Source organism: Herpailurus yagouaroundi, unplaced genomic scaffold (genome assembly GCF_014898765.1).
Source record: "Herpailurus yagouaroundi ecotype Mexico unplaced genomic scaffold, PumYag 29, whole genome shotgun sequence".
In the NCBI taxonomy this organism is placed as follows: domain Eukaryota; kingdom Metazoa; phylum Chordata; class Mammalia; order Carnivora; family Felidae; genus Herpailurus; species Herpailurus yagouaroundi.
Window position 1 is genome coordinate 7,375,769 of NW_024412377.1, and position 13,390 is coordinate 7,389,158.

Consider the following 13,390-nt stretch of genomic DNA (forward strand, 5'->3'; position numbering starts at 1 on the left):
GAGTTAAAGCTCTAGGCTCTCGTTCTTTTGCGTAAGAATTACCTACTAAAGCTGGTGGTTTTTATCACGCCAAGGTTTAGACTTGGGTGTTGCCTCTTAAATGTAGAAGCTTCTGGAGAACAGAAACTGTTCTGTATGATTGGATTTTATAATCATCAAGCGTATGCTTCTAACTATTAAAAATTGGGGGGCCTGGGTGGGTGGCTCAGTCGGTTAAACATCTGACTCTTGACTCCAGCTCAGGTCACAATCTCATGGTTCATGAGTTCAAGCCCCATGTCGGGAGGTGCCTGCGTGGGATGCTCTTGCTGTCTCTCTGCTCTCTCCCTCTTGTGCTCACTCTCTTTCTCTCTCAAAATAAATAAAAATCAACTTTAAAGAAAAGCACTGAATTATTAAAGTTATTTGTAACTTGAACCTTTTCTGTGTCTTTCATTTAGTCTCATATCATGGCAGCAAAAGCTGTAGCAAACACAATGAGAACATCACTTGGACCAAATGGTAAGAGACTACCATTCTATGTTAATGCGTGTTATGTCTAAATCGTGGAGAGTTGATGGAACCCTTTTATAGAAATTTGGGACGTGGAGCAGGGGGCGTCCTAGGCCTCCGGCACTAACGCACTTGTTTTGTGTATTTCAGGCTTTAAACACGTTTATAAGTGCACGCACAATTTTAGGTCAGAGGTTTCTTTCTTCTTTTAACATTTTATTAGCATTTTCCACATCAGGGCTGTCATTTTTTGTAATTAATACATTTAGTGATGCTCCTCACCCCCATTTCTCTAGTTTTAGCCCTTTAGGTGGGTTTGTACTCACCAGTGCAAAAATGTCTGCACACAGATACTCTCTTACGTATGCTGAATTTTTCTGATAAATTCTGTAAATAGGCATTGGGTCAAGAGGTCTAGCTTTTTTTTGGTTTTGGTGCAGATTGCATTTTTGTTTGGTTTTGTTTTGGGGGGGCTTTTTTTGGTTTTTTGTTGTTGTTTTTTGCATAATGTCATTCTAAACGTTGCTGTCTTCCTAGGACTTGATAAAATGATGGTGGACAAAGATGGCGATGTGACGGTGACTAACGATGGTGCTACCATTTTAAGCATGATGGACGTCGATCACCAGATTGCCAAGCTGATGGTTGAACTGTCCAAATCACAGGATGATGAAATTGGAGATGGGACCACGGGAGTGGTTGGTAAGAAAGCAAATTATCCTTACTTGTTTGAGAGGCATTCCTTAAAGTCACGCACACCTGCCAAGAGTGTTTGCTCTGAATCAGATCATGAGAAGACTGTTGCACAAATCCAAGTTGAAGGACATGCCGAAATACAAGCGGCCCAGACTCTTCAGAAGTCCTTGTCCTGGAACAACAGGACAGTTTTTCAGGGGAGAGTTAAGCGGCTCTTCTAGATCAGGAGAGCCAAAGAGAAATGACACGCGGCTGTAATGCAGAACACTTGATGGGATGCGGGCTTTTTCTTTATTTAAACGAACTGCGGGGGGGGGCGGTGTTTGGGATACATGGGAGGATTTGTGGATCGTGCATCGCAGAGTAGTGCCCTGTTAAGTGTCCTGAGTGTGACAGGTATGTTAGAGTGATAGGGAGATTGCCCCCGTATCTTAGCTTACAGCTGAGACGTGTCATGATTTCTGCACCTCTCACATAGTTGAAGGGAATAGGTGTGGGTTCGTAGAGAAAACAAATGTGGCAAAATAGTGTTAATCAGTAAACGATTCATTTGAATGTTCTTACGTTTTCTCTGAAGTTCTGATATACTTAGAGATGGGGAAGATGGAAGAGAGAAATAGCTTTAACGTTACTTTCTCTGCAGATGAGGTTTGAATTCATTTATTCAGCAAGTATTTGTTGGGAACCAAGCACTGTTATGGATGTGCTTGGAGTATAGCAGTATTGAAACAAATATCATCATCTTTGTGGCCCTAAAATAACGGGAGGAAGGAAGGTGGTGGGGAGGATAAACCATAAGCATATTATATATAAATTCTCTTATCACCAGCACAGATTTTACTGACTAGAAATCCCTCGCCTGGCCGGCTCAGTTGGTAGAACATGCAGTTCTTGACCTCAGGGTTATAAGTTGAAGCCCGCATTAGGTGTAGAGATTACTTTAAAAAATCTTAAAACGAAATCCTTGGCTCGGGAAACACGAGATTTTTGCCCTTAGACGTTCTTAGGTTACGTTCTTCACTTACGTTTTGTCCATCACTGAGAGCTGAACATCCGTTTATAAGGGGTGACCTGTTAGATCTTTGCTAGAAGCAAAACCAGAGTCTCCCTTTTAAAAAAACACTTCAGCCTCCCAGATCCTTTTGCCTTAATTTTGGACCCTTCACATCACCAGGGAGTAGCATCTAATTGGTATCGATGGTGTAAGTGTCAGTGCTTGCCTGACGTGGTTGTGCGCTGTCTTGTCTGCAGTCCTGGCCGGCGCCCTGCTGGAGGAAGCCGAGCAGTTGCTGGACCGCGGCATTCACCCGATCAGGATCGCCGACGGCTATGAACAGGCCGCCCGCATTGCTATCGAGCACCTGGACAAGATCAGCGATAGCGTCCTCGTTGACATGAAGGACACTGAGCCCCTGATCCAGACAGCAAAAACCACGCTGGGCTCCAAAGTGTACGTTTACAATACAGTTCTTCAGCACTTCTAGAGGAAGCAAAACGTGTGTGCTTATTGCTAAAAACCTTCTTTTGTAACGATCGCACGTAGCTTCATGCGGACTCGATGAACTTCTTTCCGCTTTTGTTGTTATTTTGCTTTGCTTTGTTTCTAATGCAGGTGTAGCCACATGCATCTTGTGTTTTAGTTGGAAACTGAAGTTCCAGGCTTGGGTGTTAAATCCTCTCAGTATTTGTAAGAGATCCAGGGCTTTGATTTAGCAGGATAGGCTGTGTTATCAGTCAAGCAGAAATAAATGGTCCTGCTTGGGGAATGTTAGCCTTCAAAACACCTTCTACCATTTCTTTGCGAGGAAGCCATTTAGGAGGAGAGGCTCTACTTTTCATTATTGACCAAGCAAGTTACTGGTCCAGAATCTTAATTTAGTGAGAAGGGGCAGTCTTGAAAGTGACTTACATGGGGTGTTTTCCACGCTTGCATAATGCCTGCTATTTACCCGGCCTGCTGCCACATCTTAAGGGCACAGAGACACAGTCCCTGTCCTCTGGAGACCCAAAGTAGCCTCGGCCAAAAGACACACTTATTTGAACAATAATGGAGACCTGTGGGCTCTTGGCACGATGTAGCATAAAAATTCTAGTATGAGGAGCTTTATTACTGGTTTTTCAAATCAAGATCAGGGTGAGAAACATTTTAAACTTTAACTTGTGTGATAGTTTTAGCAAAAAGGCATGGCCTTGACTCAGAGGTCAGGGGAAGTGCAACAAAATTGTTGCCCTCTCCACCCCTAGGGAAAAGCCTCTGCCGCCATGCTGTGCTAGAATGTGCTGGGTGCCAGGTGCCCTCTTATACGGGTGCTGAGACCAGCTGCTGGGCAAGGGGGCCACCAGGATGGTCTCTGTCACGGCGCACTATTGTTCTCCTGAAAGGAAAGTGTCCTAGGTGAAATGCACAAATCTTATCATTGCTTTGTAAGTTGATCTTGTTATGTTTGTAAGTCTTTGTAAAATCCACGTATCTATAGGTCTTTACTACAGAAAACGTTCAAAACAACTGACGGCGGCCAAACATAGTGAGGCAAGTTATAAATCACTTAGGATACTAACATTTACAGTTTTCCCGTTATCTTTTCTCTAAGATGAGTTGAGATTTCATGCACTGTTTCAAGTATTAAATTTCCCTTGCAGTTTTTCCAGAAGCAAAAGTAAATTTATTGAGCAATTTATTCAGATGTTTCAAAGCTTTCAAAAAAGATCCCCACCCGACCGCGCTCCCGCCCGGAACTGATGTTGGTGGAAATTCCTGCAAGGGAAGCAGCCATGTGGAGTCCTCTGGCTTCTTACTGAATGCTGCACCCCATTTACACAAGATGTCGCTTTCTCCCGTCCCAGTTTATTGGCTCTCTTTGGGTTCTGTGGATCCCAGCTTGAGAACCCCTGCCCCAAACTTGAAAGTGCAGGTTCTAGTGGCACAGCTGTCTACAGAGTCTGAACGTCCTTCGTTTTATAAGACGTATCTGAGTTGCCACATGACGTTCTGGGTCCTGCTGTGGCTGCAGTGGAGTGAAAGGTTGCTCTTTGTTTTCATCAGGGTTAACAGCTGTCACCGGCAGATGGCTGAGATCGCTGTGAACGCTGTCCTCACCGTAGCAGACATGCAGCGCAGAGACGTGGACTTCGAGCTCATCAAAGTGGAAGGCAAAGTGGGCGGGAGGCTGGAGGACACGAAACTTATCAAGGGCGTGATCGTGGACAAGGATTTCAGTCACCCACAGATGCCAAAAGTGAGTCCGTGTCCTGCACGCACGGCTTCACGCTGTTTTTCACTCCTAAATCCACGAATTGAAAGATTCTCTTTGTCCCCACAGCAAGTGGAAAATGCCAAGATTGCAATCCTCACGTGTCCTTTTGAACCGCCAAAACCAAAGACCAAGCATAAGCTGGATGTGACCTCTGTGGAAGATTATAAAGCCCTTCAGAAATACGAAAAGGAGAAGTTTGAAGAGATGATTCAGCAAGTAAGTCTTCCCATAGCTTTTCGTGAGGTAGGTCTGTAGGTGGTAATGTGGCACTCCTCTTTACCGTCTTGATTCTTCAGCGCGTGGCTGCAGATGCCGTGTTGGTGTGAGCCCCCTTTTTTCACTTTTAAGTTAGAATAGTAATCAGCATTCACGGCGAGAAGAAATCAGGTGGCACAGAAAGGCTTAAGGGGGAAGAGACCCGATTCGCAAAATGGTCACGTGTCTGGGGCGCCTCAGAGAGTTGGCTGCGTGACCTTCCAGCTGTGCTTTTGATTTTACGATACTGTCCTGGACGCATCTAAGCCAAGCTCGTATGTTCAGGGTATAAACACCTCAACTCTCCTCCTCGGGCTGCTAATAAGCGTGCACACCCTGACAGTGGTTCCTCTTTGGGCCTCTGTCCTTGGGGACTTCCAGCATCCGCACACGGGTACGTGGACGTGGGTATCGGTTGAAACGTTACTCGTGGCAGGCAAGAAGTTATGTGGATGTCTGTCTTCAGGGGGGGAGTTGGGTTCGTCTGTTCCTGTGTGATCTGTGTCTCCACCTACCTCATACCAGGCACCGTCGTAGGGACCTGAGACATAGCAGCGACCAAAGTAGAGCCCTTGCTCTTGCGGCGCAGAGTAAGGGGATGGTGGGTAGGGGCCGTGCTAAAGACGGGGCCTCTCAGGCAGAGACCCACCTACCTGGGGGAGGGGCACTTACCCAGCTGGGGTAAGCTGGGGCGGACAGCGGGTGCAGAGGCTCTGAGGCAGGAGCAGGATTGGCATGCTGACAGGCCGGAGGGGCTGAAGACCCGTCACCTGGGCTACAAGGCTGCCGTGGAAATGCCAGGCAGGGTGCCCGGGGCGATAAGGTGGCAGGACCTAAGAGGCCGAGGGAATCGGATAGGTGTGTTGGTGGATATGCAGGTTGCCGGGGATGATGACAGGAAGGTGATGGGCTGCATGTTTTTTTTGTTTTTTTTTTTTTTTTTTTAATTTTTTTTTTCAACATTTATTTATTTTTTGGGGGGACAGAGAGACACAGAGCATGAACGGGGGAGGGGCAGAGAGAGAGGTAGACACAGAATTGGAAACAGGCTCCAGGCTCCGAGCCATCAGCCCAGAGCCTGACGCGGGGCTCGAACTCCCGGACTGCGAGATCGTGACCTGGCTGAAGTCGGACGCTTAACCGACTGCGCCACCCAGGCGCCCCGGGCTGCATGTTTTTAAAGAACAAGAATGGCCCAAAGAGGAACGTTGTAGGTACTTGTGAGGGGCACGAGGGAGGAGAAAGAGCCGTGTGAGGACAAATGCTGCGGCAGGCTGGTTTCCAGGGGACAACCGGGGTTGGCCCCCGGGGAGAACGTGGCAGAAGCGAGGAATGTGCAGGAACGAGTCGGCTGTTAACAGACAGAGGGTCACGGAAGAAGGAGAAGCAGAGAGCCGGGCTCAAACTCACGAAGTGTGAGATCATGACCTGAGCTGAAATAGAGTCTGATGCTTAACTGAGTGAGCACCCAGGTGCCCCTGAAGTACTGATTCTTAAAGCATATCAAGAACTGAAGTGAGTCCCTTTGATACTTGCTCATTATTTGGGATTTGGGCCTGACAGAAGGTAGACACTTCTGTGCTTCCTTCCTTCTCTTTTCTCGGCTTTATTTTAATGCTCCCACCTTGGCACGCCCCTCTGTGCGCCTCATCTTTTTCCCCGAGCACAAGGAATACTTACTAACGTGATGGGCATTTTTCTCCCCCGCAGATAAAAGAAACTGGCGCTAACCTAGCCATTTGCCAATGGGGCTTTGACGACGAAGCCAATCATTTACTTCTTCAGAATAACTTGCCTGCGGTGCGTTGGGTAGGAGGACCAGAAATAGAGGTAGGCGGCTCATGGGAAGAGACTTCCGAACACAGGGCTCAGGCTCGATGCCTGTGCGTGCTGGGGGCCTGCTTGGGGAGCAGTTGCCGTGAATAACCACAGTGTCAAGGCTCCACAGACAGAGGGCCAGCGGGGAGAGAGGAGACTGCTGCGATCTTTCTCTATTTCAGCCACAGTGCTGTGAGTTTCTGGTGTTCCGTGGGATTTAGAAATGCTTTCCGTGTGTCGTCCCACTTGGCTCTCTGAGGCAGAGACACCTGCTTACCCACTGGTGTGTCAGCCACACGCTGACTGCCGTCCCACACGTGGTCCGTGCCCCGGGGCAGGCTCGGCCTCCGGTCCTCACCACAGCCAGGGTTCAATCCGGTCAGGACACGGTGATACGGAGGGTGGTGGCGTCACCCCGAGACACCGGCTCCTCAGAAACCCACTCGTTTCATAGGCCTTCTTGGGCTGACCTTGAAATTTGAGGCTAGAGTGGATTGCAGTTCGGGCACAAGGTAGCCCTGGGTGGAGTTTGGCTCCTCTGCGGTCTGATCGTGAGAGCCCAGTGCTCACCAGCGCCTTCCTCCCCCCGACCCACCCCGCCTAGTTGATCGCCATCGCGACAGGAGGGCGGATTGTGCCGCGGTTCTCAGAGCTGACCCCTGAGAAACTGGGCTTCTCCGGGCTCGTGAAGGAGATCTCCTTCGGGACGACTAAGGACAAGATGCTGGTCATCGAGCAGTGTAAGAACTCCAGGGCTGTGACCATTTTCATCAGAGGAGGAAATAAGATGGTGAGAATCCTAGTGACTTGCCCTGCATTGTTTTCTGCCCTTGGTGTAGGGTTTGGTTTTGCCCAGAACGTGTTTGAGTGAGATACGGGTGCCATTTCTCAAAAAACGATCCTTTTTCTCAAAGAAACCGTGGCTTACCGAGGTGTAAAATCAACGAAGACCACATTCGGTGCTACCTGTTAGTGCTACGCAGGCCTTTTTTGCGTCGCTCGGGTGGAAGTAGGGGCCCGGGTGCATCCACGCTGCTAATCTCCCTCCCGCGAGAGGGGGTCTGTACCGCATCGACCTCAGTGAGACGGGCCTCAGGTGTCTCTGGGTCAGTTTTGGCTCGTCTGACCACGTCCCGTGGTCACGTGTCCCGAAATGAGTCACTGGCTGCCTCTGCCTGGTGTTCACGCAACCACGTGGCAGAGAAAAGGGGGAGAACGGCAGAAATACCTGGTAATGAACATTCTGGCGCGTGCTCTCCACTTGTTCCTGAGCAAGGTGGCTTTGATGCCGGTACCTGGCAAACAGAGGTTCAACCAGGCGCCGCGGATTTGACTCTAAAACACTAGATTGTGCTAACGTTAACTTCTGCGGGACGGTCTTCCCTAGATCATCGAGGAAGCAAAGCGATCCCTTCACGATGCTCTGTGTGTCATCCGGAACCTCATCCGGGACAATCGTGTCGTGTATGGCGGAGGCGCCGCCGAAATCGCGTGTGCTTTGGCCGTCAGCCAGGAGGCGGACCAGGTAAAACCCGTGCGGGGCCTCCAGGCCTAAGGCGTAAGGCAGTGGGACTGAACAAACTGGGGGAAACAAAGTGTTGTCGCCGTGGGTGAGCAGCGCCTGGTCCTCGCCCTGGTACTGAGGCGCGGCCTCCCGAAAACTAGCATTGCTCAGCCTTTTCAACCTTTCCAGCCTTGACAGTAACCGCTCTCCAGTCTTCAGTGTTCTCATTTGAAGTTCCAAATAAATTGAATATCGTGACTGTCATAACTAAAAGTAGAGCTGATTTGTCTTCAGACTCCTCTCACGTGTCTGTCTTCTCCGTCCTTACTCTGTCGTGACATTTTAATATTCTGGTAGCTTAACAATAATCAAGACGGCCTATTCTTAGAATTCTTCGTGAGTTAGGTTTCCAAAGTATGCGATTTAATTTACCCTTCCAAATTGCCTGCTTTTTGTCTTGTTTTTTGCTAATAAGCACACTTACTTGTACCCTCCCAGTGCCCGACCTTGGAGCAGTACGCCATGCGGGCGTTCGCGGATGCCCTGGAGGTCATCCCCATGGCCCTCGCCGAAAACAGTGGCATGAATCCCATCCAGACCATGACCGAAGTCCGAGCCAGACAAGTGAAGGAGACGAACCCCGCTCTTGGGATTGACTGTTTGCACAAGGGAACAAACGGTGAGAGCCAGTCGCAACCCGGTGGGGCCGTGTCTGGGTCAAGACCGGGTGATCTCCTGCTGCCGCACAGTGTGCGGTGCCTTCCGTGAGCTTCGATACTTCCGCACTTCAGATATTCGGGTCCTAAGTTGTAGAATGTTTCGGTTTGATTACCTGAGGATTTGGTCAGACTGCTGGTCCTGTAACGCGGCACTCCTTAATAACAGTAAGCTGTAGCACGCTGGCTTACACCAAAGGCGACTTCCGTTTCAGTCTCTGGTTTTAGAAAGTCCTCCTTCTCTTGCTCTTTAACACCGATGTCTGTCAGGTAGGTTCTGGATGTCCTGGGAAGCAGCCCTGCAGGTGACTTGGTGCCCTCTGCTTATTTTGTGCTTTCGTCCAGGACCTAGGGGTGTTTTCAGATGTGACGTACTGGGACCGTAGCCATGTGTGTAGTTTAGAGGGTGATTTCACTTAAGGTTGTTGGAACAGTGGTGCCAGTGATTTCTCACTAATGGGCCAGGCCCACATTTTTTTTTTTTTTTTTTTTTTTTTTAATGTTTGTCTTTGAGAGAGAGCACGCAAGCGGGAAAGGGGCAGAGAGAGAGGGAGCCACGGAATCTGAAGCAGGCTCCAGGCTCTGAGTTGTCAGTACAGAGCCCGATACAGAGTTCGAGTTCAAACCACGAGATCATGACCTAAGCTGAGTTCAGATGCTTAACCAACTGAGCCCCCCAGGCACCCCCAGGTCTGCACTTTTGCAGCCACTCCCAGCCCACAGAATCAGATGATCTGTGCTTTTATGTAGAACAGCAGCTATGTCCTGGTTTTCATGTTCACAGCCAGCAGAGTTTAATAACAGCAGCAACTCTTTGTTAGACAGATACTTACATTTTCTTTAACTTGAATGCCTGGTTCTGCTGAAATTTGTTTACATCTTTCTTGGAATTATTTTATGTTTCATATACAGTCTGATTTTTTCACTTACATTGGGCTTTCTAAATTATGTGAGTGAATATTTTGTGGGATGAAATGTCGCTGAAAGGTTTTAGCCAGTCACCTAGCACTTTGGCTTGTCATTGAAGAGAGGTCCCCTTCACCCCCAGCTTTCTGGGACCCAGGTTCAAATTCCAGACTGTCCTCTGGAGTAATGGAATCTTACTACCCCTCTGAAAATGTAGCTGGATGAGTGGTTTCTTCTGGATTTGGGTTTTGTTTTAGAAATTTTTTTTTTTTTTTATTTTTTTTTTTTTTTTAGAGGGAGCATTCACGCAAGCAGGGGAGGGGCAGAGACAGAATCCCAAGCAGGCTCCACGCTGTCAGTGCAGACCCTGACACGAGGCTCGAATTCACAAACCTCGAGATTGGGACCTGTGTGGAAATCAAGAGGCACTTAACTGACTCACCCAGTCGTCCCCAGATTTATATTTTTTTAAGTTTCAGTGTCTTTGTACAAATGAGAGCAAGTTACTAATATCGAATACATATGTTTTAGGATAATTCATTTATTTGTGTTTTCCAGATATGAAGCAACAGCATGTCATAGAAACTCTGATTGGCAAAAAGCAACAGATCTCTCTTGCCACACAAATGGTTAGAATGATTTTGAAGATCGATGACATCCGTAAGCCTGGGGAATCCGAAGAATAAAGAAAAAAACGAGAGTAAATGTAGTAGTAAGGTTCACTGTTGTGATTAAATAAACGGATGTCTTGTGATGCATCTACAGTTATTTATTACTGTGTCTTTTTTCAGACACTGTAGATGCTATAATAGAAACAGATGTTTAGTTACCATGGTTCTCCTGTTGAAAGAAGTTCAGTTATGGGAATGCGGTCTCACAGGCTTTTGTATCTGTTCTATTAAAGCGGTCTCTTTAAACAACGGCTGTCTTCTCTTCAAGTTAAGAAACTGGCTGTACCGACCCAATGCTACCCTAATGAAGGGGTTTGGTTGAGTAGATCTTTTTTTTTTTTCATTTGTAGATACTTGTAACAGCTTAAACATGGAGTTTGGTCTCAAGCTTTGAAAGAAGACCGGGCTTGGTCCTATGAAACGTATTTAAATGCCGCGTGTCTCTAAGTAGACGGGTCCTTTGATCGTGGAGACCCATCCTGAGGAGTGTGGGAAAGAGTGAGATCGGGGCGGGGCGGGGGGGGTGCCCTAAGTGCTTTGAGCTGCCAGCCACGTAGCGAGCGTGGGTTCCAGCCTCATGTCCCCTGGGTGTTTGGTTGCCCCTGTCCTGACCCTCCCCAAACGGCCGGACACCTGCTCCCCCTGCAGAAACCTGGAGGGGCCGTTAGAGCACAGCTGGGGCTTCCCCAGCGGGACAAAAGCAGCGAAGGTTCAGAGCGGGGCGTGGAACACGAGCAGTGGGCCGGGTGCGAGGAAGGGTCCCCAGGTTACCATATGTGGGTGGGCTGCTGTCACTTCATTCTCCTTCCTAAAGTAACCATGACGGACGTGACCGGGCCTCGTTCCAAGACGTCAACCGTCCCGCTTCTCCCACCACCCTGGACGGAGACCTTTCTTTTCCCACAGCCTCCAGGCGAGGCCCGATCCTCTGCCGGCACCTCGTGGCCGGCGAGCGGTAGAGCAGGTCAGACGCCCAGCCGTCGGGCTCCCGGGTCCCCGCAGCCTCTGTGCCTTGTGCGCCATTTACTTGTCTTGGGATCGAGTTCACTTATATGCCACCAGGGGGAGCTTCCCATAACTGGTCAGAACCGGAATCTGAACCGTTCTGACTGGTGACCTTTCACTTGCCTTCTGTGCACCTGGGTGCTCGTCAGCCCTAACGTGCTGGTCGTCTTTTCTCTGGCTGCACTGGTGGTTTGGCTAAGCTCGCACCCGTCTCAGGAAGTTCTGGAATAGACCATCGAGTTTTGAAAGTTTAAAAACTACTCCACCCAAGCTAGCGTGGACGTCCCTCTAACGTGTGCTATGCATCGGCACCACTGTGATCTGTCACGTGCTTGTGGGTGCAGCGTCCACGTGCATCCGTAGTCTAGACTCTGACACGCTTCGTGAGGACTGATTCCGGACTCCAGACAACACAGGCTTGCCTGAAGGGGTCCGTGGTCGCGTGAGGAGCCGCCAGACCACCCGTCGGCTCCAAAGTGGGCCTCGCACGTTCCCGGTGGGTCTGGGGCAGAGAAACCACGCAGCCTGCGAACAGGAAACCCTGGAGGGGTGGTTTTGCTTCATTAGAGGGCCTCTCCGAGGTGACCCGTGACCTTTACGTTCTAGTTGCAGATCCCTCATCAAGCTATGTGTGTTCTCCCCCCGACTTTTTTTTATAACGCAAAATACTTATCTCTGCGCTGGAAGAGGATTAGGACACTGGGTAAAAGACAGTCTGTCAACTAGGATCCAGAGTCTTCGGTAGCTGAGGTCGTGAAGTCTCCACCTGACGCTTCGGTGGGCTTTTCAAACGAGCCTTCCCTCCGGGCCCACATTCCTAATCTGACAGCCGAATGGGGACCCCAGAGAGCTGTCTCGTGAAGTGCAAGACCAGTCCCTTGTGCTTCCGCTGACCATGACCCCAAGGCCAGATTCCCACGCAGGACAGCACTCTTGTTGGTTCCCAACTCCCACACTTGCTGGACTTACTCGGTGTTCGTTAAATGGTCTGGCTTTCGATTATACTACCAACCACTCAAGTACGGATGCTTCTGGAAGGGCTGAGAGGCTGGTGTGTCACATGTGGGGATTTCGTTATCCCTTTTCCTTTCTTTTCTGTTCTTGGCGAAGCAGCTCCACTAAAGGGTCAGGAGTTTGGGGCCAGGGGCAAGCGAAGTGTGGTACTAAAGGGAGGACAGGGAACTGCAGGCATTTGAGGTGCTTCTTGGAGGCAACCTGCACAGTAGAGGCCCCACCTAAAGCACCAGAGGCGAGACGGCTACTTAGAAAATGTGTTCAAGGTCGGCAAAAGCAGGGAGGCAGTAGGGAAGGTGTGTGTGAGGTATTTGTGGTGTCCCAAGTGCTGTTGTAAATGTTTAACGCAGACACTGGCGGTGTTGTAATGTGTGGTCCCAGATGGGGTCCTGGACCGTCTCAAGGGGCCAAGAGGTCAACGGTATTTTTATACTAAGCTTACTTGCTTTTCCCACTGCTGACAGGAGTCATTTGCCACCACAGCAGAAGCAAGCCGCTCTCCCTGAGGGAGGGCCTTGATGAAGCACCAGCTCTCAGCCTTGAGCTCACGGCTAACGTTCGGCGACAGTAAGTGTGTAAAGCATGTCCGTGTAACAAGCGTGGTTCTGTCCGCTGCACTAGCCCCCTTATCCTGGAACACCATTTGAAGGAATGACCTTTGAACTGTGTGGAATTGGATATATGACAGACCTCTCAAAAATGATCGAGTAAGCCCGAAACTTCCATAGATAACGGCCCTGTCCCGGCTCCTAGAGCAAAAATCCCATAAACGGTGGCTTCAGTGTTTCTTTCTCACTGTTCTGGAGGCTGGGAGCCCAAGACTAAGGGGGGGTTCTTGGGAAGGAGTTCCCTCCCTCATAAGAATAGGTACAGACAGGGGCGCCTGGGTGGCGCAGTCGGTTAAGCGTCCGACTTCAGCCAGGTCATGATCTCGCGGTCCGTGAGTTCGAGCCCCGCGTCGGGCTCTGGGCTGATGGCTCGGAGCCTGGAGCCTGTTTCCGATTCTGTGTCTCCCTCTCTCTCTGCCCCTCCCCCGCTCATGCTCTGTCTCTCTCTGTC

General features: G+C 49.5%; 1 protein-coding gene across 2 annotated transcripts in view; it reads left to right on the top strand.

Annotated features, from left to right (window-relative positions):
• The window catches only part of CCT5 (chaperonin containing TCP1 subunit 5), a 15,181-nt gene extending 4,620 nt beyond the window's left edge, over window positions 1-10,561 (top strand). Inside the window, exons 1-10 of one of the 2 annotated variants that reach the window (XM_040493916.1) lie at window positions 372-501; window positions 1,030-1,194; window positions 2,440-2,638; window positions 4,232-4,424; window positions 4,509-4,658; window positions 6,408-6,527; window positions 7,120-7,305; window positions 7,903-8,040; window positions 8,518-8,698; window positions 10,200-10,327. In XM_040493916.1, the coding sequence (XP_040349850.1) occupies window positions 450-501; window positions 1,030-1,194; window positions 2,440-2,638; window positions 4,232-4,424; window positions 4,509-4,658; window positions 6,408-6,527; window positions 7,120-7,305; window positions 7,903-8,040; window positions 8,518-8,698; window positions 10,200-10,327 (1,512 nt within the window). In that variant the 5' untranslated portion in view covers window positions 372-449. Of the gene's footprint in view, window positions 1-371; window positions 502-1,029; window positions 1,195-2,439; window positions 2,639-4,231; window positions 4,425-4,508; window positions 4,659-6,407; window positions 6,528-7,119; window positions 7,306-7,902; window positions 8,041-8,517; window positions 8,699-10,199 lie in introns of those variants that run through there. The other variant, XM_040493914.1, reaches the window with a different exon arrangement.
• The last annotated feature ends 2,829 nt before the right edge of the window (window positions 10,562-13,390 follow it).